General features: G+C 40.4%; 2 protein-coding genes across 3 annotated transcripts in view; both read left to right on the top strand.

The window, feature by feature from the left end:
* The first annotated feature begins 3,620 nt into the window (after nucleotides 1-3,620).
* Nucleotides 3,621-15,862, top strand: LOC137222338 (zinc finger protein 709-like). The gene is made up of 4 exons (XM_067733408.1): nucleotides 3,621-3,773; nucleotides 12,462-12,588; nucleotides 12,793-12,853; nucleotides 13,244-15,862. The coding sequence occupies exons 1-4, from the start codon at nucleotides 3,771-3,773 to the stop codon at nucleotides 15,216-15,218; spliced, it is 2,166 nt and encodes a 721-aa protein (XP_067589509.1). The 5' UTR covers nucleotides 3,621-3,770; the 3' UTR covers nucleotides 15,219-15,862.
* The window catches only part of LOC137222341 (zinc finger protein 709-like), a 39,987-nt gene continuing 25,097 nt past the window's right edge, over nucleotides 12,509-27,398 (top strand). The window contains exons 1-3 of one of the 2 annotated variants that reach the window (XM_067733412.1): nucleotides 12,509-12,588; nucleotides 12,793-12,853; nucleotides 15,575-15,619. In XM_067733412.1, the coding sequence (XP_067589513.1) occupies nucleotides 15,587-15,619 (33 nt within the window). In that variant the 5' untranslated portion in view covers nucleotides 12,509-12,588; nucleotides 12,793-12,853; nucleotides 15,575-15,586. Of the gene's footprint in view, nucleotides 12,589-12,792; nucleotides 12,854-15,574; nucleotides 15,620-22,163; nucleotides 22,508-27,398 lie in introns of those variants that run through there. The other variant, XR_010942415.1, reaches the window with a different exon arrangement.

Raw genomic sequence — 27,398 nt, forward strand, 5'->3', positions numbered from 1 at the left:
CCTTTATGACTCAAGTGAGGCCTATAAGTTTTGGTGATTTGTGTCATTTCATGTAATATTATAATTGAGTATAAAATGAGATATGGGAAATTTTTAATGTTTTTTCCTTTAAGCAGGACGCCTCTCGTTTCGATGATCCACAAAGCCCACAGCACATTTTGCTATTCACAGGTTTCATTTCCATATGCTTAGACTTCCAGAACATTTTCTGGAAACCTAGAAAATAAAAGTAACAACTTCAATTTTTATTAAAGAGCAGAAGAAATTTAATATTTTCCATGGTGTTTAGTATTAAGTAAAAACCAGGAGAGAAATATACAAGGACAGTTGTATGCAGCATAAGGAGTAGTAAAAGGGAAGGTTGTAGTGATATACACCTATGATATACACCATGATTAAAACACTCAGAATAGAAAGAAATTTCTTACCCTCATAATGAACATCTGTGGAAAACCCAAAGCTAATATTTTTAATGATGAAAGATTGGATGCTTTCATCTGAAGATATGGAACAAAACAAGGATATCTGGTCTTGTCACTTCTATTTGAGAATGTACTAGAGATTTTAGCCAAAACTATTATACAAGAAAAGGCAATAAAATGCTTAAAGATTGGTTAGGAAGATGAAAAACTATTTCCATTTCCAGATGAGATATCGTCTATTCAGAAAAGACTAAAGAATTTTTTTAAAGTATTAGAGCTCATTATTGAGTTCAGCAGAGTGATAATATACAAGATCAAAATATAATAATTATTTTTAGTGTATTTCTATACACTTGGAATGATATAATGAAGTTAAGACATGCACTTCTAATAAGATGAAAAGGAATAAAATAATTAGGAATAAATTTAGCAAAAGGAATACAAAATGAATACTCAGAAAACTACAAAGCATGGTCAACATAAATAAATGAATGTAAGATAAATGTGAAAACATCCTAATTTCTTGGATCAGAATATTTAACACTGTTGAAATGGCACTGTGTGGTTTCATTGGTATGAGGTACCTAGAGTTGTTGAATTCCTAGAGACAAAAAGTAGAATAGTTTTTGCCAGGGGCTGGGCAATGGGAGAATGAGGACTTGTTGTCTTACGGATGTAAAAAATTAATAAACAGAAACCTAAATTAAATAGGAGACCAGAAGGGAAGCTATCACACCCTATGAGGATAGCTGAGCCCAACAGAAAGAAGGAGGGCTTTCTCTTCTTGCCTCAAGATCTTGGCCAGTGAGAAACTGTCATAACTCAGCCAATGAAAAGCCACTGTACTTTGAACCCTCAGTTGCTCAGATCATTCTTTGTTTATGATAGCCCTCCCAACATCCTTTTCCCTTCTTTAAAAGAGTCGTCTCCTTGCTCCAGGGATCTCGCATGCCAAGGTTGCAGATCCCAAATTACAATTCTTTGCTCGTCCTGGATAAACCCATATTTTGCTGGAGAAATAACTGGCAGTCTATTTGTTTATCTCAACATGTTTGTGGAAGATGAAAATTGTCTGGAGATTGGTTTCACAATGGCAGTGTATTACATAGTACTGAACTATACACTTAAAAGTGGTGAACATGTACATTTTATGGTATGTGTATATTACTACAAATATAAGTAAAATTTTTAGGGCAAGAGAGTGAAAACACAACCCACAGAGTGGAAGAAAATTTTGCCTATCTTATATCTGAAAAGGAACTTGTAATGAAAATATCTAGACATAACAATTTATAAAAATCAAATAATTCAATTTAAATATGACAAAGGATCTGAATACACATTTTTCCAAGTAAACTACACAAATGTTCAAGGGCATATGAAAAGATTCTGGATATCATTAGTCATCAAGGACATGCAAATCAAAACCACAGTGAGATTCCACTTGACAACAATTAGGATGGCTAAAATTAAAAAGTGAGGCAATACGTTTTATCGAGGATACATGGAGAAATTTGAACTCTCATATGGGGTGGAATGAAGATAAAATGGCGAAGCTGCTCTGGATAAAGGTCTGGGAGATCCTTAAATATTAAACCTAGAATTATCATATGACCCATCAATCCCACCTAGGTACATGCTCAAGAAAATGAAAACACATATTTGATCAAAACTTATATATGAATTTTGTAGTAATGTGATTCATAGTGACCAAAAGGGAGAAACATCCAAATGTCAATTAACAGGTGAATAGATAAACACAACATGTTTTATCCAATCAGTAGAATATTATTCTGACATAAAACGAAGGCAATATTCACACATAGTTGTCTCTTGAAGAAATTATGCTGAGTGAATGAAGTCCTTCAAAAGGCCATATATAATTCTTTTAATATGAAAGAGCAGAATATGGAAATAGAAAGTAGAGTAGTGGTTTTCTAGGCTGGGGGATTGGAATAGGAGGATAAGAAGATTAGCAGTGATAGCTAAAGGGCAGAAGAGTTTCTTTTTGAAGTAACAAAAATCCTCAAAAATTGTGATAATTGTGTGTATCTGCAAATATACGGAAACCATTAAAATGTACACTTAATAGATGCCTTCTAAAGTATGTGCATTATGTCTCCATAAAGCTGTTCAAAGAAATCAATGCATGAAGTATTTTGCAATGTAAAGCAGTTTGCATTTCAATCTCTTGGGAATATAAGACTTTCCAGGTTAAACACATCCATCACCTCAGTTAGTCACCTTTATTTTTGTTTGCATGGTGAGTATGCTTAAGATCCACTTTCTCAGCAAATATCTATTATACAATACAGTGTAAGTATCAGAATCATTATGTTTTAATCTTTAGATGCAATTTTATTAGTCAGTTATATTTCAATAAAGATGGGGGCAGGAAGAGTTTCTAGGTGCATTCCAATTTTAAGTACAATTTATAGTTTTTCTTCTGTCAGTGGAAATAGGAATACAATTGCCTTATATATATATATTATAGCTGTTGACATTTCAAGGTTTTCTAGGCACACAGGGAACACTGATCTAAAATAAATTTCCTTCCAGTGTAAAATGTACGCCTGAGAAGTTAATGCACACACCTCACAGCCTGTGGTTTGACTGAGATTTGTCCTGGCACCCAGCTGACTGATTCAGACCTCCTACCAGAGCCAAGTGCGCTGGGATTATGTACCTTAAGTACATAATGAGTGGGGATGGGGCAGGGATGGGTGGAAGGTTCAGCGCTGTCAAGGACCAAAGATGAAAATGGAGCCGGCCCTTTACTACAGATAATGAGTTCACATTTAAATGTCTGCGTTTCTTAACAAGAAGCACAGCTCCATGAATGGCCATACAGCCAGCCTTACACCAAGCCCTTGAGCCCTGGAGGACATAAAACCTTGTTCCAGGCAGGGCAGGCCTGAGCCATCCTCTTATCTGTACTAGCTCCGTCTTAAAATTGAGTCAGGAATCCCAGTGCACGAGGAGCTGCGAAAGACAGCAGAGACAATCCCGGGGCAGGAAAAATTTCTGTCACAAACCAAAAGTGCCAGGCCGGGACAGGTCCCATCCCAACCGCGGAAAGTGGTTCCGCTGACTCAGGCTTCCTCTCCCAGGCTGTCACTCAGGCATGAGGGGGTGGGGTACTGGGACCTGTCCAATCAGGAGGCCGGTGAGGCGGGTGGGCGGGGCGACGCGGCGCACCGGCGTGGACGTCGGTTCTTCCCACCGCGTTGGGCTGGCGGCTTACCCTTCAGGGTCTCTGGTAGAGCTTCCGTCTCTTCTGTTCCGCTCTGACCTGCTCTGGTGGTTGGAGTCGAGGGAAGGACGCAGGAAGACCTAGGAAACCTCGCAATGGTGAGTGTGCTGCCCCGGGGAGCGGAGACGGGGCGGAGGGAGTGGTCGGAAGCGTCCGGAACCGGCCTCTTCGCGGTCAACTCCGGAGTCTGCGGACACGAATCCACCGGGAGCGCCGCGCGGACCTCAGTCCCCTCCGATTTGCAACGTGGGGGCTGAGCCGGCAGCCGGGACCCGGTCCATGCGGGTGGCGTCTTCAGCCCGACCCCGGAGCCTCTCTGGGCAACTCTGCACCCGCAGCCCCGTGTCTCTTCCAGATTGTGCGTTGACCACGGGGAGGGTCATTAAGGGACCATTCTGTTTACTATAGTGGAGGGACCAACTATAATGTCCCTTGTCCTTTTAGTTTGAAAGGAGGTTTTCATTTTTTATGGATTACAAGTTTATATCCATTACTGTTTAAAGGATCAGATCTTGCAGTAGTTTCCTTTGTAGAAAACTCCTAAGGGAGGGAAGTATCTCAGGACTCCCTGCCCGCATATCCTCCTACACTCTTCCACTGTTAACTCCAGCCACCCTCAGATAACTAGTTTTGATTACTACTTCATCATCCTTTTAGCGTTTCTTTATACACAAACAATCCAGTGCGAATGCCTGTTTTCCTTACAGTTTTTGTTCTTGGAATGATTACTTGGGATCCGCGTATTTGATGTTTGACTACTGAAAGTTAAGCCTCACCCCTCCCTTTTCCCCTAGTGCTTCTTACCTGGACGGGCTGGTAAGAAAGCCTGGAGGCTCCTGCCCTGTGAGCTGCTGTTTGCTGGGGTCTCCTCCTGTGCGCTGTGCTGCCCTGTATTGCATTGTTGACCCCACCAAGCCTGGGTTGTATTCACTTAGAACTCCGAGTTGGCAGTTTCTGTTAATCCCTTGTACCTTGGGAGCAGGAATATGAGAATGGGTCCCTCCTTCCAGTGGTCCTGGGTTGATGTCTGAGCTGGAACCTATCTGTGTTTAGAGTGAAGATGTGACTGAAGCTGGGTTTGCCCAGACATTAGTGTTGAGGGAAGGACTGGGGGAGTAGGAGGATGATTATACCCTGTGAATGAGGTGAGCCCAAAAGACAGTCACTACTTAGAGAGCAATTACTTCAAAGAAAGTGAAAGAAAAGAGACAGGGAAAAGCAGCTAGTAGGTGGTGAGGTTCCAGAAGGCTCACCAAAACTTTTTAAATAACTTTTAAGAGAATGTTACCCCTTCATCTATTACAACAAGGCTCCTTACCCTCTGGGTTATGATGGACAACACCCACTGTCTCAGTTTGGCACAGCAAAGAGATTAGTTCAAACCCAACATAAGTGAGTTCCTTAAATTCTATAAAGCAATCAGTGTCATGAGGAGGCCTCTAACCCCGCTGGCAGTGATGGGAGGCTCTCTGGAGGAGGGCCTTAAGTTGTCCATAGGCTTCTGATGCAAGGCACTGCCCAGGTCCCATCTTAATATGCCATTAAAGCTGTAATTGTCTCCACGTACTGGGATCTCTTAAAAATAGAGGGCTCCACTGAGGTGCCTGTTATGGCTTTGGTACTGGAAAGAGCATCCCAGTCAGCTCAGACTGACTACTCACACCTACTTGTTATATAATGGAGCTAAACCTTGGCCCTCTGGCTTATGCCTCCCGGTGGAGAGATGACATTTCTTTCTACAGTCCTTTGAAACATGCTGTGGTGGTGGAGGAGCCATTGTCTCCAACACCTTGTTTCCCTGGGTAGTTGCTTGGGATTAACTGAATGCACAGGTCTGGGGAAGTGCATAGACTAAGGATGACAGTACACCCTGAGGTATTGTCAGGGTGTATTGGAACTCGGTGGAGAGTTGCTGCCCTTCATCCCTCAATTGGGACAGCCTTGGTAGATAAGCACACCCATGGTTCACCACACCTAAGGAAAAATCAGAAAGTCCTCAGGGGTGAGCTGTACAGATCTGTCATCGTCTTCTTCTTCTTTTGGTGTAGACTTCAGCGTTTTTAGATCGGTTTTAGGTTTAGAGAAGAATTGAACAGAAATTATAGAGAGTTCTCACATAACCCTTCTCCATCCGTGCAGTATTCACTGTTTTTTAAATCTTGTAGGACTGCTACATTTGTTAGAATTGCTGAACCAATACTGATGCATTAAAAGTGCACAGGTTGTATTAGTGTGGACCTTTTGTATTGTGTTATGTAATGTATGGATTTGACAAATACACAATATGTGTCCATCATTTATGCATATGTAGTGTAATTTTACTTACGTAAAAATACTCTGTGCTCAGCCTGTTGATTCATCTCTTTCTCTAATCCTCAATTCCTTTAAAACAAAAGCCAAAAATCTTCACAGCCAAAGATATTTTTATGGTCTCATGCTTTTGTTTTTTCCAGAACCTCGTATACTTGGCACCGTACAGTATATAACCTTGTTAGATTGGCTTCTTTCACTTAGCAATATTAAGCTTCCTCCATGTATTTTCAAAGCTTGATACCTCATTTCTTTTTATCACCAAAGAGTATTTCATTGCACTGATCATTTATTTATTAGACTCTTGAAGTATATCTTGCTTAACTCTAACTCTTGCCAATTATGAATAAAACCTCTACAGATTTTTGTATACAGGTTTTCTGTGAACATAAGATTTCAATTCATTTGGACAAATAGCACGGAGTGTAATTGCTGAATCTTACTATACATAATAAGAGTATATTTTTTGAAAGAAAGCTCCTGTCTTTCATTGTTAGGGTACCAATTTCCTTCCACCTCAGCAATGACTGAGGATTATCTTCCCATCTTCACCAATATTTGCCGTTCTGAGTATTTTGAATTATAACCATTTATAAGTGTGTCGTGATACCTCGTTGTTGTTTACTCAATTTCCCATTGACATTTGATGTGGAGTATGTTTTCATGTAGCATATTTCTTTTTGGTGTATCTTCTTTGGGGAGCTGTTTGTTCAGATCTTTTGCCCATTTTTAATTAGGTTGTTTTTCTTCTTACTGTTGAGCTTTAAGAGTTCTTTGCATCTGTTGGATACCAGTCATTTATCAGATAAATGTTTTGCAAAGATTTTCTCCTACTCTCTGACTTGTCTTTTCATTTTCTTAACACTTTTCTTTCTCAGAGCAGGAACGTTTTCATTTCAGTGAAGTGAAATTATACCTTTTTCTTTTACAGACCTTGCATTTGGTGTTATATTTCAAAATTCATCACTAAGCCCAGAGTCACCTACATTTCCTTCTGTATTATTTTCTAGGAGTTTATTACTTTTGCATTTCACATTGAGATCTATGATGTGTTTTGAGTTATTTTTTGTGAAATGTGTAAGGCCTGTGTCTACATTCATTGTTGTATGTCTGTGTGTGTGCATGTGTTTTACGTGGATATCCGTTATTTCCAGTGCTATTTGTTTAAAAGATTCCCTTTTCATTTGAATTTCCTTGCCATCTTTCTCCAAGTTCAGTTGAATGCATTTGTGTGGGTCTATAGGAAAGCAACTGATTAACCCTCAATCTCAGTCTCTTATTGATTCCAGGAGCTATCTCTTTCATTGTTTATTCTTTCAGATGTTTCACAGGGATAATCATGTTATACAAACAAATGTTATAGATTTAGCTACAGGATTCATGAAGATGTTCATTCTCAGGAGGTGAAAGTTCCCTCTGTTAGCAGTTTGTTTTCATAAATGGATGTTGGATTTTATCAAATTCTTTTTCATTTTCATTTCACCCTCTGTCCCTTTCTGATATTTGTACTTTTTCTCTTCCCTATTTTCTTAGTTATCTTGACTAGATATTTATTAATGTCATTAATCTTGGTAAAGAACTAGAGTTAGGGACTTCCCTGGTGGTCCAGTGGTTAAGGCTTCTCGCTCCCAATGCACGAGGCCTGGGTTCCATCCCTGGTCAGGGAACTAGATCCCACATGCATGCTGCAGCTAAGAGTCTGTATGCTGCAATGAAGACCCCATGAACCGCAACTAAGACTGGGTGCAGCCAAATAAATAAATAAATATTTTTTTTAAAAAAAGAACAAGAGTTAAAAAATTTTTTTCTCCATCGATATCCCACAGTTACCTTTTTTCTAATTTTTATTATTTCTTTTATTCTGTTTACTTTGCGTTTCATATGCTCTTCTTTTTATCGTTTCCTAAGGTACATGCTTTTACGTTATTGTTTACACATCTTGGTGTTTTTCCAGTGTATTTGTTTTATGGCATAAATTTCCCTCTAGGCACTTCTTCTGCTGCATCCCACATCCTTTGACACATTATGTTTTCATTTCATTTAGTTTAAAATAAATTTTATATTTCTTGAGACTTCTTTGATCTTCTGTATTATTTCTAAGGGTGTTGTTGAATCTCCAGGCATTGAGAGGTTCTCCAACTCTTGCTGTTATTGATATCTAGATTAATTGCCTTTGAGGTCTAAGAGCATAGTTTGTATGATTTTTCTTCTTTCAGATTTGTTAAGGTATGTTACATATCCCTGAATGTGTTCTGTCTTAGTGAATGTTCCATGTAAAGTTGAGAAGAATGTGTATTCTGCCCTTGTTGCATAAAGCATTCCATAGGTTACAGTTAAGTTGAGTTGTTTCATGGTGCTTGTTCAGTTCAACTCTGTCCTTCCTGATTTTCTGCCTGCTGAAATTTATAGCTTGTGATAAGGGGGTGTTCATGTACAATTATAATAATGGATTCATGTATTCTTCCCTGCATTCTTCACGTCTTTCCTTAAGTACTTTGCCCTTTTGTTGCTATGTATGTACACATGAAGGATTGTTATACCTTCTTGGAGAATGGACCTTTTTGTCCCTATGTAAAGCCCCTTTTTATCGCTGAGTTTTCCTTGGGCTGAAATCTCCATTATCTGAAATTCATATACCAATGCCAGCCTTTTTTTTAAATTAGTTTTGGCATAGTGCATTTTTCTCCGTCCCTTTACCTTTCATCTACCTGTGTCTCCATATTTAAAATGGGTTTTTTGCAGACAACATATAATTACAGTTTTTAAAATCTGATATTACTGTATTTGTCTTTCACTTGTATTGAGACCATTGATGATTGAAATGGTGATTAATACAGTTGGATTAATATCTACCGTACATTCTCCTGTTTCTATTTGTTGCCTTTGTTCTTTCTTTCATTTGCCTTCCCCCTTTTTTCATTTGCCTTCCCCCTTTTTTCTACCTTCTCTGGCTTTAACTGAGCATTTTACCTGATTGTTCATTTTAATCCTCTCTTAGCCTATCAGTTACACATTTAAAAAAAATATTTTTGGTGGTTGCCCTTGAGTTTTCAGTATATATTTAGAATTAGCCTACATCTTCTGTCAAGTAATACTATCTCTTCATTGGTTGTACAGGTATCTCATACCACACTATTCTCAATTCCCTCCTGTCTTACCTTACTTATCCACAAGGCTTTCATTACCAGTGTCATTGTTGTTAATATTATTTTACACAAAGTCTTATCTGTTATATATGATAATATTAACGATGTTTATTTATTCCCCTCCTAATCCACCTTCATCATTTGTATTCTTTCTTATGAATTTTGAACACTTGTTTCAAAGTAGATGTAGTAATGACAAATTCCCTCAATTTTTGTCTCAGAAAGTCCTCAGTTCTTCCTTGTTTTTTAAGGATAATTATCCTTGATGTAGTATTCTTAGAGTGGTTTTAATTTCAGAACTTTAAGCATTTCAATCCACTCTGTTCTTGCTTGTTTGTTTTCTGAAAAGGTGTCCAGTTTAATTCTAATTTCTCTATACCTGAGGTCTGTTTCCCCCTCTGGCTTCTTAAAATATGTTCTTTTTGCATTTGCTTTTTCTCTAGTTAGAGTATGATATACTTTAGTCTTCTTTTTAGGTGTTTTCATGTTTAGTGTTCACTGAGATTCATGGATCTACAGTTGTTGTCTATCATTAATTTTAGAAAAATCTCAGTGATTGTTACTTACATCTTCTGTTTCTTTCTGTCTCTCTTTTCCTTCAGTTATTTTCATTATATGTGTTTTTAATCTTCTGTTAGAAAAAGTTATGCTAGGATTTATGGATAGTGTGTTCTATCTGTTTTGTTCCTTTTGTCTTTGCATTACACTCTGCTGAAACATTTTTTTTCAGTACAGCGCTTAAGAACAGAATATTTGTGGCATATTTTAAAACGTCTTTATTTTCTCTTTCCCAGTTCCAGAGACACCAGTTTGTCTTTTGAAGGCGTTTGTCTCATGGCTCTAGGAAGACTTTCAAATGTTTTCATTCTCTTCTAGTAAGATTGAAAATCACAACTTTTAGGTTCATAAATTCCAGAACGTAAGTTGGCCAGGCAGCAGCTAGCGTGGCTGCTCAGGAAACATTAGGTCCTGCAACTGCAGAATGGAGACCTTATGTTGTTTTGGAGGAAACCACCGATGAAACCTTTACATATTTTATAATCATGGACAAATTCACCATCAACCCATAGGAACTTAAGTGAACTCACTCGCAATCTGTAGCTCTTAACCTTTTCCTCAAGGGAACAGGGTTTGATCAGAAGGAGCTATTCTGGCTATTATCTCCGTATGTATTCTACAGTTTGGCTGGAACAATCCCTGAGGCACATGAGTGGAGGGATTTTGTGGTCTAAGTTGTTATTCCTTTTTCCTCAGGTCTGAGCTCTAAGTTTAGAATAACTTTCTAGCTGCATGAAATTATACATAGAGAGAAGGGAAGAACACAGTCTGTGATCATTATTACACAACTTAAAAGCAGTGCTTCCCCACAAGAAGATTTACATTCAGTCAGGTGCATCTAATTACTTCTAAAGGGCTGGAAGACTTTGGAACAGTGGGGCCAGCTGGGCTTTGGTAAAAGTTTGATTTCTACAGGCCCCCTGGACTCTCATGTTTGGTGATAGGACTAGGAGGAAAAGCTTCCAGTTCTCCTCAGGAGACTCATTCATTGAAAACTCATGCAGATTTGACCCTCTACCTCATGGAGTGCTATAAATGGTGGATAATAAGGGAGAAGATGAGTATGAGATTAGATCACTCCCTAACACCATACACAAAAATAAGCTCAACATGGATTAAAGACCTAAATTTAAGGCCACAAACTATCAAACTCTTAGAGGAAAACATAGGCAGAACACTCTATGACATAAATCACAGCAAGATCCTTTTTGACCCACCTCCTAGAGAAATGGAAATAAAAACAAAAATAAACAAATGGGACCTAATGAAACTTCAAAGCTTTTGTACAGCAAAGGAAACCATAAACAAGAACAAAAGACAACCCTCAGAATGGGAGAAAATATTTGCAAATGAAGCAACTGACAAAGGATTAATCTCCAAAATTTATAAGCAGCTCATGCAGCTCAATAACAAAAAAACAAACAACCCAATCCAAAAATGGGCAGAAGACCTATATAGACATTTCTCCAAAGAAGATATACAAACTGCCAACAAACACATGAAAGAATGCTCAACATCATTAATCATTAGAGAAATGCAACTCAAAACTACAATGAGATATCATCTCACACCAGTCAGAATGGCCATCATCAAAAAATCTAGAAACAATAAATGCTGGAGAGGGTGTGGAGAAAAGGGAACCCTCTTGCACTGCTGGTGAGAATGTGAATTGGTACAGCCACTATGGAGAGCAGTATGGAGGTTCCTTAAAAAACTACAAATAGAGCTACCGTACGACCCAGCAATCCCACTACTGGGCATATACCCTGAGAAAACCATAATTCAAAAAGAGTCATGTACCAAAATGTTCATTGCAGCTCTATTTACAATAGCCTGGAGATGGAAACAACCTAAGTGTCCATCATCAGATGAATGGATAAAGAAGATGTGGCATATATATACAATGGAATATTACTCAGCCATAAAAAGAGACGAAATTGAGCTATTTGTAATGATGTGGATAGACCTAGAGTCTGTCATACACAGTGAAGTAAGTCAGAAAGATAAAGACAAATACCGTATGCTAACACATATATATGGAATTTAAGAAAAAAACATGTCATGAAGAACCTAGGGGTAAGGCAGGAATAAAGACGCAGACCTCCTAGAGAACGGACTTGAGGTTATGGGGAGGGGGAGGGGTGAGCTGTGACGGGGCGAGAGAGTGTCATGGACATATACACACTAACAAACGTAGTAAGGTAGATAGCTAGTGGGAAGCAGCCGCATGGCACAGGGATATTGGCTCGGTGCTTTGTGACAGCCTGGAGGGGTGGGATAAGGAGGGTGGGAGGGAAGGAGACACAAGAGGGAAGAGATATGGGAACATATATATATATATAACTGATTCACTTTGTTATAAAGCAGAAACTAACACACCATTGTAAAGCAATTATACTGTAATAAAGATGTAAAAAAAAAATAAGGGAGAAGATGAAAGAATTTTGTCACACGAAATCAATGTCTTTAAAATGATATTTGTTTCACTTGTATAGCATTTCTGTTGTTTCCCAGCAATCTCTGGGCTCTACCATTAATGAGGTATAAGTTATCATGTGATCACAGAAATAATGTGTAAATAATTTCCGTATGTTCATGATGCCATTAAATTTATGAGGAAGCATGGAGAGAATAAGTTTTTCTCATGATCAAGTCATAGAATAACTCTTTGGAAACAACAGGTTCATAAGTAACCTTACTATAAATGGAATATAGATGCCTAGTGCTGTCAGTCTCATGCATCTTACTGTACACATATTTTGGGTGTTTTAGGACTCATTGGCTATTGAGGATGTGGTTGTGAACTTCACCCTGGAGGAGTGGGCTTTGCTGGATCCTTCACAAAAGAAACTCTACAGAGATGTGATGCAGGAAATCTTCTGGAACCTGGCCTCAGTAGGTAAGGATGGTGACGTTCTTTCACCTAGTCAGTTAGAGAACAAATGCTTTGTGCTACTTGACATTGTTCTAAGATGTGGAATTGGGGAAGGGAGGATATTGGGATATCAGCTGGGCTTGGTCACCCTAAACAATGGATATAGAATCAAATAATTCTTATTAATTTCTAATATTTTGGAATAATTTTTCTGGGTCTGCCTTTTAGGAAAAACATGGGAATATCATGACATTGGAGATCAGTACAAAAACCAGGGGGGAAACCTAAGGTAAGTCACACTCGCAATACAAAGCATTGTCTCAAGTGAGAATCCTGGTAAATTATGAAATTTTTAAAACAAGCAAACAAAACAAATAGCCCCTTCTTCAAATTTAGTTCTTCTTAGAAAATTTCTACCAAAAACATTTTCTTAAATGTGACATAAATGTTAGGTGTTTGCAAAATAGATCACTTGCAAATATTATAAATAAACCCTATATTTGAATATCACTTTTAATAGTAGGAAGGGTGAAGTCCCATTGCAGTACATTCAGTATATTCAATTTCTAACAATTCACACAAGGTGGAAAACCTATACTATTCCTATAAATCATAATAAATACAAGAAATATAAGATCAATAAAGAAATCATTAGAAATGTGCTTTTCATTTTTCCCAGAAGTCCTATGGTAGAGAGACTCTTTGAACGTAAAGACAATAGTTCCTGTGGAGAACACTTCAGCCTTATTCCATCTCTCAGTCTGAAGAAGAAAACTACTGGACTAAAACCATGTGAGTGCAGTGCATGTGGAAAAGTCTTCATGGATCGTTCATCCCTTACTAGACACATGAAATGTCACATTGAACGTGAATCGGGAAAGTTTCAAAAATACGGTGACAAGCTATATAAATGTAAGCACTGTGGTAAAGCCTTTAATCATTTCACTTCCTTCCTAATGCACAAAAGAAGTCACACTGGAGAGAAACTGTATGAATGTAAAATATGTTCTAAAGCATTGAGTACTCTCAGTTGTCTTCGAAAACATGAAAGAACTCATACTGGAGAAAAACCCTATAAGTGTAAGGCATGTGGGAAAGCCTTCACATGGCTCATAACCTTTCAAAAACACATGATAACACACAGTGGAGATGGACCTTATAAATGTAAAGAATGTGAGAAGGTATTTGTTAATCCCAGTTCTCTTAAAATACATGAAAGGAGTCACACTGGGGAGAAACCCTATCAATGTAAACAATGTGGCAAAGCCTTCAGTTATTACTGTTCCTTACGAGTACATGGAAGAACTCACACTGGAGAGAAACCCTATGAATGTAAACAGTGTGGAAAAGCCTTTAGTTGTCATGAAAGCATTCAAACACATGAAAGAATTCACACAGGAGAGAAACCGTATCAATGTAAACACTGTGAGAAAGCCTACAGATACCACAGTTCTCTTCGAACCCATGAAAGGAGTCACACTGGAGAGAAACCTTACCAGTGTAAACAGTGTGGAAAAGCCTTTCGATGTAAACAAACCTTTCGAGCACATGAAAGGAGTCACGGAGGAGAGAAACCCTATGAATGTAAGCAGTGTGGTAAAGGCTTCAGTTATTTCAGTTCCTTCCGAATACACAAATGGCATCACACTGGTGAGAAACCGTATGTGTGTAAAACATGTTCTAAAGCATTGAGTAGTGCCACTTCTCTTCGAAATCATGCAAGAACCCACACTGGTGAAAAGCCCTATGAGTGTAAGGAATGTGGGAAAGCCTACACCTGGCACAAAACCTTCCAATATCACATGATAACACATCCTAGAGATGGACCTTATAAATGTGAAGAGTGTGAGAAAGTATTCCTTAATCCTAGTTCTCTAAAAATACATGAGAAGAGTCACACTGGGGAGAAACCCTATCAATGTAAACAATGTGGTAAAAGTTTTAGTTCTCAAAAAGGTTTCCAAATGCATGAAAGAACCCATACTGGAGAAAAACCCTATGAGTGTAAAATATGTGGGAAAACCTATACATGGTACAAAACCTTCCAATATCACGTGATAACACACACTAGAGATGGACCTTATAAATGTAAAGAATGTGAGAAAGTGTTCATTAATCCCAGTTCTCTTAAAATCCATGAATGGAGTCACACTGGAGAGAAACCCTATCAATGTAAACAATGTGGTTTAAGTTTTAGTTCTCAAAAAGGTTTACAAAATCATGAAAGAAATCACACTGGAGAAAAACCCTATGAATGTAAGGAATATGGGAAAGCATTGTTTGTTACCAGTTCTTCTCAAAGACATGAAAAGACTCACACTAGAGAGAAACGGTATGTGTGTAAAACATGTTCTAAAGCATTTAGTACTCACAGTTCTCTTCAAAATCATGCAAGAACCCACATTGGAGAAAACCCCTATGAATGTAAAATATGTGGGAAAACGTTCAGTTCCACCTATGTTCAAGTGCATGAAAGAACTCACACTGGAGAGAAACCCTATCAATGTCAGGAATGTGGGAAAGCCTACATTTCTCTGTCAAGCATTCGACGGCACATGAGACTGCACACTGGAGAGAAACCATATAAATGTGAAGAATGTGGGAAAGCCTTCCTTTATCACAGTAATTTACGAAGGCATGAAAAGGTTCACTAGATAAAACCTCTTGTTTGTAAACAGCTTGGGAAACACTTCAGTTGGCCCACATCCTTAGACGTGAAAACTCCTATGAAGAGGTATAAATGTAACATGAGATAACTTGATGGAAAGTAATCCATGCCTAATGTTCCAGAAAACCTTCAGTATGAAAGAGTTGTTTTAAAAGTTTTTAAATATGCTGTGTTTAGCAAGCATCTTTCTTAAAGTGTATCCTTGGACATAGGATCTCTACGAATTTCAAAAATAAATATTAATGTGAGTTCTGTAAGTTGTCTTTCAACAGTAGTACATAAGGTTCAAAAGTAGTGATTTTGAGTTTAATCAGATGGTTTTTTTCTCTTTCTGTTTTGAAGTCTGTTGGATCCATGGATGAATTAAAATGTATTTCTAATATGCAGGTAGGCTTAAATTTTTATAATATTCTGTTCATTCTCTGTTAAAGGGTCATTGAAAATGGCAGTTTGGTATTTGTTGGGATTTTTCTACTGGCCTTGGGTCGCAGTTCCTGTATACCCCTAATCTATTATATATATTGCACCTTTTTTACTGAGAAAGATCCTTTTTGGGGGGTGGTGGGTATAGGAGCCTTTTTCAGTTTCCCATTCTATTAAAGGCTTGGAATAAATTTTTATGTATGGAAAGGTTGTCAAAGAGTATACTTTTACGTAAATTATGATTTTCCTCTTTGCTTTTCGTCTTTCCTTCTGACTGGTAGTTGGTGAATAGAATTTGAATTAAGAAGAGAGACTTATGGGACTTCCCTGGTGGTCCAGTGGTTAAGACTCTGTGCTCCCAATGAAGAGGGCCCAGGTTCAATCCCTGGTCAGGGAACTAGGTCCCGTGTGCTGCAACTAAGACCCAGCACAGCCAAATGAATAAATAAATACTGAAAATAAGGGGAGGGGGCTTCCCTAGTGGCACAGTGGTTGAGAATCCGCCTGCCAATGCAGGGGACATGGGTTCAATCCCTGGTCCGGGAAGATCCCATATGCTGTGTAGCAACTAAGCCTGTGTGCTACTAAGCCTGCGTGCTAGAGCCCGTGAGTCACAACTACTGGGCCCATGTGCTGCAACTACTGAAGCCCGCACACCTAGAGCCCATGCTCTGCAACAAGAGAAGCCACCACAATGAGAAGCCCGCGCACCACAACGAAGAGTAGCCCCTGCTTGCTGCAACTAGAGAAAGCCTGTGCGCAGCAACGAAGACCCAACCAAGCCAAAAATAAACAAATAAAACTAAAATTAAATTTAAAAAAAAGAAGAGAGACTTGTGATAGGACAAAAAATCTATAGAGTTGGAGCTAACATTGCCTGTGAGTAATGTTAGGAGCTAGATTTACCAGAATTCATCTCCTTTGTGACTCTGTGTTAGAAGTCCTCAGTTGCATTACCTGAGTTGGATTGAAAGGCAGATGCAAAGAGGGTATTATTCAGATTTTGGAGCCACCACACTGGGAAAGAGACAGATGAATAGGAGGTTTAAGGACAATGTCTTGCAGCTTATTTCCCAGATCCTGTGTCCCTGTAGTTAAGAGTATCTCCAACACCACCAACAAATATTTGATTTCCATTTTATTAGACGTCTAGTTTTCCCCTGATGTCTTGACTAGTTCCACATCAAAATCCATCAGAGTTTGAATTTTTCTGTAAGGCCTCATGTCCACTTGGAAAGTAATTCATGTTTCATCATTGGGAGTATTGTCTGATTACCACTTTCTGTAGCTTATATCTTTATAATGTCTAATTTGTATAGGAAACACCTTATGCCATTAATAGTGTCAGTGAGTATGTTTTCCTGATTCACCATGACATTCAGAAGGGTGCAGCCAAAGAAGTCAACATGGGGGTTTGTTTCTCTGCTGCACTGGGTAGTGTCTGCCTTGACCCATTGTTTCCATGTGAGAATAAGCTCCTTCCTCATATCAGGAATACTGTGGTTCTGAAACCTAATGGTGTATCCCAAGTGGGATCTACCTGGAGACATCCTCGTTTGTATAAATCACATCATTTCCTCCCATCACCATCTGTAGACTATTTCCAGCTCTCAAGCCTACTCTGTGCCTGCTTATGTGGAAACATCTTTAGAAATCCATGTATATCCCACTCTGGAAAATTTCCTGAGGCAACACCAGTGACTGTGAGTTGAGAGGGTAATAGAAACAGTTGGCAGAACCTATGTTATGGGCACATTCCATCGGCCACAGTAATCCTGGCTGTCTCATATTTGTAAAATATGTTTGCTTGCTTGTTCACACAGTACTTCAGTTTTTACTGAGTTTGAATGGGGAATCATACACTCTGGAATTTGTCTACGTAACAGTTACTCCATTATTGTCTCCCTCCCCACACCCATTTACCATAAAGGCTTTAGCAGCCTCTGTTTATGCATCCAGGTGTCTCTAAACCACCCATGGTGGACACAAGTTATCCAAGGCATTCTTGTACCAGAAACTATTCTCAGCTGTTAACTGCACACAATTAGAACAGCTCTGCTGGCAGCTGACAGAGTTGTTCTGTAAATGGAGGCCCTCCCATGGCCAGAGTTGAGCCTCCACAGCCAATTTCCCATTTTGCCTTGGGTCATGAATGTAGGACCCCTCAGTTTTGCAAACCAGAGTCTTCCTCGTTAAAAAGACATTGGTACTTGCAGCATAAAGCAAAAATTGGCCCCTCTGTCACATCCCACTTGCTGAAGGAACTGTGTTCCCCCCCAGTTAATGTCTTTTGTTCTAGAGTAGGTCACTTCTTTCTGGACACATGGCCACTGAGGAGTCACTTGGGATCCCAGGAGAGACCAGGGAGTCCACATACTTTATATACAGTGTGCTGCCACCACACCTGATGGGGTCCACTGCAGAGATGCTGTGTTCTGTCCCTAAATCAAAGAGGCCATCTGAGATGAGAGATTGGACCCAAGCATTAGATGGATTAGTCAAATTCCAGGCAATCGTGCTAGCAATAGAGAATTCCCCAGCCAAGAATGGAACTCATCTGTACATTGTTACAGATCCTTTGGCCACTGCCAATGATCTAGGTGCCTCAAGCACCAATCACAGCTCCTTATCCAAAGTTACCCCCTTTGGCATTAAGAAGTCTGAGAGTAACGCCTCACAATATCCAAGTCCAAATCAATGACAGTCCTTACTCTGTGCATATATTAAACCTCAGTCTGCAGAGGCTGTGTTCAGAGCGATAAATTGACTTCTGGGCACACTCTCACCTGGGATCTGATGGTATTAACCTTGGTCCTGTGAGTCCCCGCAATCCGTAACCACTTAGAGGCCTCTAACCTCAATGTTAGGCAGTATTCATGGGACATCCCTTCTCTGCCATGGCTGCCTTAGTGACTGACCAAGGCATCTGATGTGAACAAACACACCATTGGTAATAAACTCAATAGACATAGTTTCCTGACCAAGGAAGGGGTCCCTACAGCTGATGGCAAACAGACTTTGTAGGGCCCTTCACCCCCTCTACTGGCTACTTGCTATGCTCTAAACTTGGTAGATACTTATATACAAAAATTACTTATCCTATCACACATAACCCTTCTGAAACCAAAATGCAATCACTCACCGACACACAGTAGAAATTATTGATATCCTCTCAATTCTGAAAAACCAGGCTGTTGAAAAAGGCGTTCACTGGCAGTCTCAGGACCCCAGTCTACAACCCTCATAGGATGTTCTAATGGCTTACTTAAAGCTTGCTTTCTTCTATACATAGGTCTTCCTGCTGTTCAGGGCATTATTCAGATTTAATCCACAGCCTTTGGGGCCAGTTACTTTGTTCTGGTCATCAGGCTTACTGTTATCTTATGAGTAGAGCCTTTCTATACTAGACATTCTGTCAGTGACATTTCTGGTCACTCCTACAGGTCTTTGGTTTATTGTCATAGTAGATCCTGGCCACCACATGTATATCCCACTCCCAGTTCTTCCTCCTAACATCATCCACAGACTGGGTAACCTACATGTCAGTATTTCATTTGGGGCACCCTCCTTCAAACCCCTCTGGCCCATCCAACACAAATGTGCTCTTTTCCTACAGTTTACAATCACAGACTCATTGTCGTTGGAGCCCCTGGCACTGACCTGGGCACACATAATGTCATTCAACAAACATATCATTAATGCCAATCAAGAAATGTCAAAAACTTTCAAAATACATGTAGTAGTCAGCTAATGCCTCAGGTGTTTTCCATGAAGAACAACTCTCTAGTGGACGTGGTAGCTGATGACCACTTGGCTTTGCACTATTTATGAGCCAGGGAGGGAGAGTTCTGTTCCCCTAGGAGGGCTGCTTGCTGCATGTGGGTGGAATACACTGGCAAAGTGCCACCAGTAACACAAATGAGACAGCAAATTAAAATAAACAACAACAACGTTATTGAAATATTTGAACAGAATTCCAGAACCATACTGACACACTTTCCTGGATCCCTCAAAATACCCGGGGATGACAGGATTCCAATGTTGTTTCGAAGCTTCATCATCTTAATTATGTTGCTTGTGTCACATGGCTTTTCAATTAATATTCAAATTCATTTCAATGAGATGTGGCAGCATTCAGTCTGTAAACTTAAGGAGTGAAAGAACTGACCTCATTTTTGATATCTGACTCTTAAGGGCTTCGGGTATCTGCTCACCTGTCTGGCCTACAGTGCATAACTAAGTTAGGAAGGGTGACACCTGCTCCTTTTCTTTTTGTGTCAGCAGGTGGGAGGGTCAAAACTTGAAAACCTGCAGCCTCCACTTATACACACATTAAATAGCCAAGCCATTCTTTACACAAGGCACCTGAAGTAGCTTACCCTTGCCCGACTCTCCTTAGAAAGTACCTTTGAGTAATAAGCATCTTTCTATTTTTTTAAATAAATTTATTTATTTTTGGCTGCATTGGGTCTTCATTGCGGCGCACAGGCTTTCTCTAGTTGCAGCAAACGGGGCTAGTCTTCTTTGAGGTGAGCGGGCTGCTCCTTGCAGTGGCTTCTCTTGTTGCGGAGCACGGGCTCTAGGTGTGTGGGCTTCAGTAGTTGTGGCATGCAGGCTCAGTAGTTGTGGCTCACAGGCTCTGTAGTTGTGGCTCACAGGCTCTAGAGCGCAGTCTCAGTTGTTGTAGCACATGGGCTTAGTTGCTCCGTGACATGTGGGATCTTCCTGGACCAGGGCTTGAACCCATGTCCTCTGCATTGGCAGGTGGATTCTTAACCACTGCGCCACCAGGGAAGTCCAGCATCTTTCTTTTGATGCACTTGAGAACATCAGTGTTGACATCTGATCCCATTTTGGGTAAGGTGTTAATTCTGTCCCCAAAGGGCAATGATAAAACAGAAGGTAACGCATGGAAAATGTCTTTAGGGTGACAAACATGTATTCAGGGTAAGATATTTTAGAACATGAGGAAAGAAATTCAAATACAGAGATCCAAGTATGATCACAGAAGAAAAACTTTGAAACCACCTACATGGTCACTAGCAGAGGAATGAATAAGTGAAATGATAAACAGTCTTATAAAGGAAAAATACAGAACAGCACAACTGAATGGATGGTTTCTGCTCGGATATGTAAAGAGCTCTGAGAGATCATTGTTATCTTCACAACAAGAAAGAAAAACTAAACAACCTGAAAGGCAACACCTGTTCTTAGATTCATGAAAGATTTGAGTACATGGCAATCAATGCTTCCCAAATCAGAGACAGATAAATAGAACTGTCAGTTACCTGGAGGTGAAGCAACTGGAGCTAGTAACCTCTAGGAACATTTAAACTGGTAACTTGAATTTGCTGGAGACACAGATTGGACTACCTTGAGATTTAAAACATTTAGGGAGTCCAGTCTCAGGGAACCCCCCAAATTTATGAATTTTTCCTACAGGAGCCCAACCAGGTTCTCCTCATGAACGATGGAAAAACACTGCCTCATGCTTCATGCACGAATCAGGAAAACAATTTTGATAAGCATACAAAGCATTCTGTTCCCTGTAACTCAGGCTCTCAAAGAAAATTAACTTGCCAAAAACCTTATCTGAAATGGGGCAGAGCAGTCAGACAGCTCCCTGACCCTTCAGGTTTTCTCTGTCAAAAGGGAAGGAATGAATACTAAGAACCTGTTCCGAGGCTCATAGTCCAGGGATTCTGTCCTGCCAAAACATTACAGGTTCAATCATAAGAGAACATTTTCCCACACCAGTACCTTCCTACCGTATCAACAGGGCTCAGTATAAAAGGAGTGGATTAAAACAGAGTTTTAAGACACAGACTATTTAACATTGAGTTTCTAGGGATACCCAAACACAGCAGGGGAGATAAATACAAGGAGACTTGTATACAGCATAAGGTATAGTAAAAGGGAAACTTATAAACACCTATATTAAGAAAGAAAGCTATCAAATTAACAACCTAAATTTACACCTCAAAAACTAGAAAAAGAACAAGCTAAACCTAAAGTATAAAATGAGTACTTTTCAAACTACAAAACATGATGAAAAGGAATTAAGACAAGTGTAAATAGGAAACATTCCAATTTCATGGTTCAGAAGAGTTAACACTGCTGAACTGGCACTACTTCACAAAATGATCTGAAGATTCAATGTAATACCTATTATAATGCCAGCTATAATCTTTGTAAGAAATTGGCAAGTTGTTTCATAATTTTATATGAGTGGGGAAGACGCAGGGATGGATGGAAGGCTCAATCCTGTCAAAGGACAAATATTAAAATGGAGCCAGACTATTACAGATGGCGGGGTCACCTTAAGTGTCTTTGTTTCTAAACAAGGGTCACAATCTAGAATGGTCTGACAGACTTAAGCCAAGACCCTGACCCATATAGGACGTAAGACCCTATTGTTTCAGTGTCGCCTGATATGGGCCATCTTCCAGTCCTGTACTTACTTTATTCATTTGGGAATTTAATCAGCATTTCCCTGTACCTCCGCGTTCATAAAGAACTGGGCGAAAACAACACAGGCCGCCAGAAGCCGGAAAGAAGTTCCGTTTAAATGCAGACATCCTTTGCCGGATCAGGTCGCCGCCCACCCGCAGAGTCTGGTTCCGCAGACATGCATCTTCCTGCCCCGCTGTCACTCAAGCGTGGGGGGCGAGGCCTCTCAAACTGTCCAATCAAGAACCCCGCTGGGGAAAGTGGGTGGGGACATGCATTGCATTGGCGCAGACATCCCTACTCGCCCCTAATCGTCTCTGTGGCTTTGCCGCAGTGTCCCTCACGCTGTGCTTTGCAGCGGTCGTGGGAGTCATAGGAGGGACTCGGGGAAACCTAGAAATGGTAAGTGCGCTGTCCAGCGATGTGGAGATGCGGTGCAGGGTCTGGTCGGAACCGGCCCTGGCAGGACCCGGGTCTGACCGCGGTCAACTCTGGGGTATGCGGACCCGAGCCGCGTGTGTCTCCGCTCGGACCTCAGTCCCCTCGGTCTGGCAGCGTGGGGGCGGGGCCGACAGCCGGAACCCCGGGCGTCCTGTCCCGTCACTGCGCGCGGCGACTTGGGCCCTGACCCCGGAGCCTCTCTGGGCAGCTCTGCGCCCGCAGTTTGTCGTCTGCCCGAGACTGTGCGGTGACCACAGGGAGGGTCATCAGGGAACAGCTGTGATTGGGTCTCCGGGGATCGTGCGTGGGAGGAGCTGTGCTCTATGGAGTCCACAGTCTCTCCTTTCACGTTAGCGGGACTCGTTTTCTTCTGAGTTTTACGAGTGTTGTGGTTTTTAGAGCAGGGTTTCAAATTCACAGCTCTTGTTTCCCCAGCCTAGCTCTGGCAATAAATACCTCCTCCCATTCCCAAAGCCAGCTTCGCTTTTCCGATTCACAGCATCACTATCAACTATTTGTCCTCTGTGGTGCATTTCAAAGCGACCGAATATTTTAACTGTTTATCCTTTTCCCACAGAGCCATGGATGGCCCGTAAAGATTTATTTTTTTTATCTGTGGATGTTTTACATGTGAAGAAAGACGAATAACCACACGGAACCATGTTCATTTTATGAAAACCTTGTGCCTCTCCCCCAGAATCCTTACAGGACACATACATCCTATGGGAAGGCTTTTGGGTGGAGTTTATTTTTGTGGAAACTGTCAGCACTGCCTCTCCCTGGATTTGTAACTTTAAAGAGATTTACTGACTTAGTCTGCATTTTTCAATAAAGGAAAAACGTATTTAATCAATAGAGCTATAAGGACAGTATAAAATAGTTCCAAACAGGCAAGAAAGAGGTGACTCTGAGAGAAGATAAAATATTCTTGTATTACATTACATTTGTTAAGAGTTTTGGTTCCACTCTTTCTTTCCCTGAACGTGTGTAGTAAGTTTCTGAGGTCTGTGTTTACTTTTGGATATTTTCAAATGAAATTGCAGGGCTTAGACCGAAAGTGTTCAAGTGTAGTTAATTATTTACAAATGAATTTCTTGCCATGGAAATAATAATTAACTGACATCTTTTATTCTGGATGGAATAGATATTTGGGGTTTTCTGCTTGAACTACTAAAGTGCCTTACCATTTTCTTTCCTCCTTCCCACATAAACACTGGATTTAAATTATTCTGCTGTATTGTTCAAAAACTGGCTTTGTGTCATTTAAAATCTCAGGGATCCAAAGCAAGTCCAGGGAGAGTAGAGGCCTGTGGTAAGTGAGCCTCACTAAGGCCCCCTTGAGGTTGGAAAGGGAAGTACTGCAAAATCTAGTTGGTTCTTCCTGGGAAGCCTTACCCTTTCAGGTGTCCTCCCTGTTCGCATCCACCACAGAAGGAAACTTTATAGTGAGAGAAGATGCAGAGCTTTGGAAAGCTGGCGGTGCACCTGCACGTGGGGGTGGGGATGATGCCTTTTTTAGGTTGTAGTTGTAGTTCCGTAGGCCTAGACACTTTTAGAGTGTTTGAGTTTTGCATCCACAGTGTACGTGCAGTTAGTGTAATTTGTACACACTGAGAGTCTGTGAAGATCAGGTGTTCTGTCTCATGGACAGAAGGTTTATGAATTGGGGAGTTCCTTTGGGTCAGAGCCTTAAACTGAATCAGCCTGAGAGTTTCCTGACTTGTGACAAGAGAAGCCTGGAGGAGGGAGTGCTTCCATGCTTACAGGAGAGGAGAGGACATGTAGAGCTCCCAGAGATGATTCGTGTGGCTGCTAACCTGTCCCTACCCTCCTTCACCAGGGACTGACCCACTCTAGGGGTTCCATCTCAACCTGGAGTGTTTAGACACCAAGTCTGGAATATGTTCAACTTTCTGAAAATGGGGTTTTCTTCTGAATTTGAGGGAAGCAGCCTGCTTATCTGTTTTGATTTCAGTATTTGGATTCTTTTATCCAAAATATTGCAGCCCTTTAACTCTAGTTTGCACCAGCACTTGGGATTTTAAAATGTAAGTTGATCGAGAGATACGATGTAAGGCAAGAAAATTGTGGAGCCAAATAGGATTTTTATTCCATTTAGGCAAGAGAACCTCAAGATATGAGATGGGCATATTTAAGTTCTCAGGTGCTTTTTCATTTTTAGATCAGTGTATGTGCCTGTCCCTAGAGAAATTTGACATTTAAAAGGCTATTATACTATTCCTAAGGTAAATGAGTTCCTATTTTAATGAATGTGAGGAAAAAAACAATTGAATTTCTATTTTCATCGATATGAGGAAAATCCTCAAAGCCTCTGTAAATATTTGAAATTCTTAGTTTACTTCAGCTCTTACTTTGCAAGTCCTAGTGTATTAGAGTATGCCATTCGTTCCTGAAAACATCACCAGTGTGAAATATAGTGGAAGGACAAACTGTAAGGCCCCTAGTCCTTTTCGTTATAAAGGGATTTGTAAATTATTTACAGTCTGCAGTCTTATACACCTTACTGTTTAAAGGATTAAGTCTTGGTGTGGTTTCCTATGTAGAAAAGTTAAAATTAAATTAATTTTTAAATGTAAAAGTTAATATAAAATAATTATTAAGCATAGCAAAATATGGCGTATAAATTTTTTTCTCCTTCTTTTAAATAAATAATTCATGGGAAGGTAAAAAAAATCCCTAAGATAGGAAACTAACTTAAGGCAACTCCCTGCCCACATACCCCACTCCACTTCTGTGCAAAGAACCAGTTTTGATTACTTCCATCGTCCTGCTATTGTTTCTTTATATAAAACCAAGTCATGTGAATGCACATTTTTCTTCTGTTTGTTCTTGGGTGGGGTGGTGGGGATCCACATATTTGATGTTTGACTACTGAAAACTTAAGCTTCACCCCTCCCTTTTCCCCTAGCGCTTCTTACCTGGGCAGGCTGATAAGAAAGCCTGGAAGCTCCTGCTCCATGAGCTGCTATTTGTTGGGGTCTCCTCCTGTGCGCTCTCCTGCCCTATGTGGCACTGTTGATCCCAGCAACGCTGGGTTCTATATACAGAGGATTCTGAATTGGCAGTTTCTGTAATTCTTTGTCCTTTGGGAGCAGGAGTATGGGAATGGGGCCCTCCTTACAGTGTTTCTGGGTGGATGTCTTGGGTGTAACCCATCTATGTGTTTGGAGTGAAGATGTGTCTGAGGCTGGTGTCTCCCCAACTTTAGGAGGGGTTTAGTGTTACCAAGTTCAAGCTCATACTGCTCACTGTGTTACCCAAAAACTGGGTTCACCTCTTGGTGGGTGTTGAGCCAATAGACACAACCAAGCCAAAGATCGGGAGAAGGAAGGATTTATTATTACTTGCAGCAAGTAAGGAGAACACTGGGGATATTTCCCAAAGCATTGTCACCCTGAACAACAAAATTGGGGAAGTTTTAAGCTAAGGGTACATGCATATTCATGAAGGGGATTTAGCAGAGGAGAATTCAGCATAAAATTGGGGCAAAGGTCGACAGAGTCCAAGCTTTGGTTTATGAAGTCAAGAGGGTCAACATCATCATTCTGTCCTCCACCCGGCTGGGGGCCTTCGTTCCTGCAGAACTCAAAGATATATTATTTTGTATATATATCTATATCCCTTGAGGAGGAACTAGGACTCTGCTGTATCACTGCACTATTGTTTGACTACTTTTTCTCTGTTCTTTCATTCCTTTGTTCCTTAAGCTCATTGATTACTGAGACCTGTTCAAGGGCAAGCATTGTGGCCAGGCTTAGATCACAAAATGGCTTAGGCCAGAAATGGCTTCTCTTATGTCAAGAAAGCCAGGGTTCTTTTTCCCTGAGGTTCCCCTAACTTACCCGCTTACAGCTGCATGACAGGCCAATAAAATGAGACGTGAGGTGTTGGGGCAAGAAGTAGTGACTTTATTCTGAAAGTCAGCAAACCGAGAAGGTGGACTAACTTCCTAAAGAACCATCTTAATTCAGAAAAGAATTTAGGTTTCTTTTATGCTAGGAGGAGAAGTGAGAGGGCAGTTTTTCATCTTCTTGTGGCATTTTCCCAGGAGGCAGGAGGTCCCACCTCCTAAGTCACCCTTATCTGTAGATACCGTCTAGCCCTGGAAAACAGCTAGTCAAAAGTGCTGTTATTCTTAGGAATTAGGGTTTGGTTAATGATTATCATGCTATAGGGGATGAAGTTTAGGAGGACAAAGTAAAATACTTTAGTGCATTCTGTGAAGTTAGTACAGCTTAATCAGGTCAGTTAATAAAATATAGAAGGCCTGAGAATTCTCTGGTGGTCCAGTGGTTAGGACTCGGTGCTTTCACCACCGCTGTGGCCCAGGTTCAGCCCCTGGTCGGGAAGCTAAGATACCGCAAGCTGACTGGCTCGGCAAAGGGTGAGGGGGAATATATATATATATATATGTATATATATATGTATATATGTATATACATATACATACACACGCACACATACACACAAATTGTGTGTGTGTGTGTGTAAAAGGACTTTTGTAACAAGGCAAGAGAGCAAATAGCTCCTGTTACATTAGGGTGTTATGAATACTATTATACCCCGTGAATGAGGTGAGCCTAGGGGTTACTTCTTAAAGAGCAGTTATTTCAAAGAGAAAGAAAGAGAAGAGAAGGAAGGGAGCCAGTAGTTGGTGGACTGAGTATACTCTCCAAATACCAGAGGGCTCATCGGCAGCACCTCTGCTGCAGCTGCTTCTCCCTCTACTGCAACAAAGATCCTGACCCTCTGAGTTATTAGGGACGACACCATAACCTCACTGTGACAAAGCAAAGGAATTAGCTTTAACTGATTTAAGCTTGGGTTACTT

The sequence above is a fragment of the Pseudorca crassidens genome, chromosome 3 (genome assembly GCF_039906515.1).
Source record: "Pseudorca crassidens isolate mPseCra1 chromosome 3, mPseCra1.hap1, whole genome shotgun sequence".
NCBI lineage: Eukaryota > Metazoa > Chordata > Mammalia > Artiodactyla > Delphinidae > Pseudorca > Pseudorca crassidens.

Excerpts from the sequence above, each read along its gene's own strand:
- LOC137222338 (XM_067733408.1), top strand. Across the intron at positions 12,589-12,792 it reads CTGGAACCTGGCCTCAGTAG|GAAAAACATGGGAATATCAT; the intron begins GTAAGGATGGTG and ends TCTGCCTTTTAG. Across the intron at positions 12,854-13,243 it reads AACCAGGGGGGAAACCTAAG|AAGTCCTATGGTAGAGAGAC; the intron begins GTAAGTCACACT and ends CATTTTTCCCAG.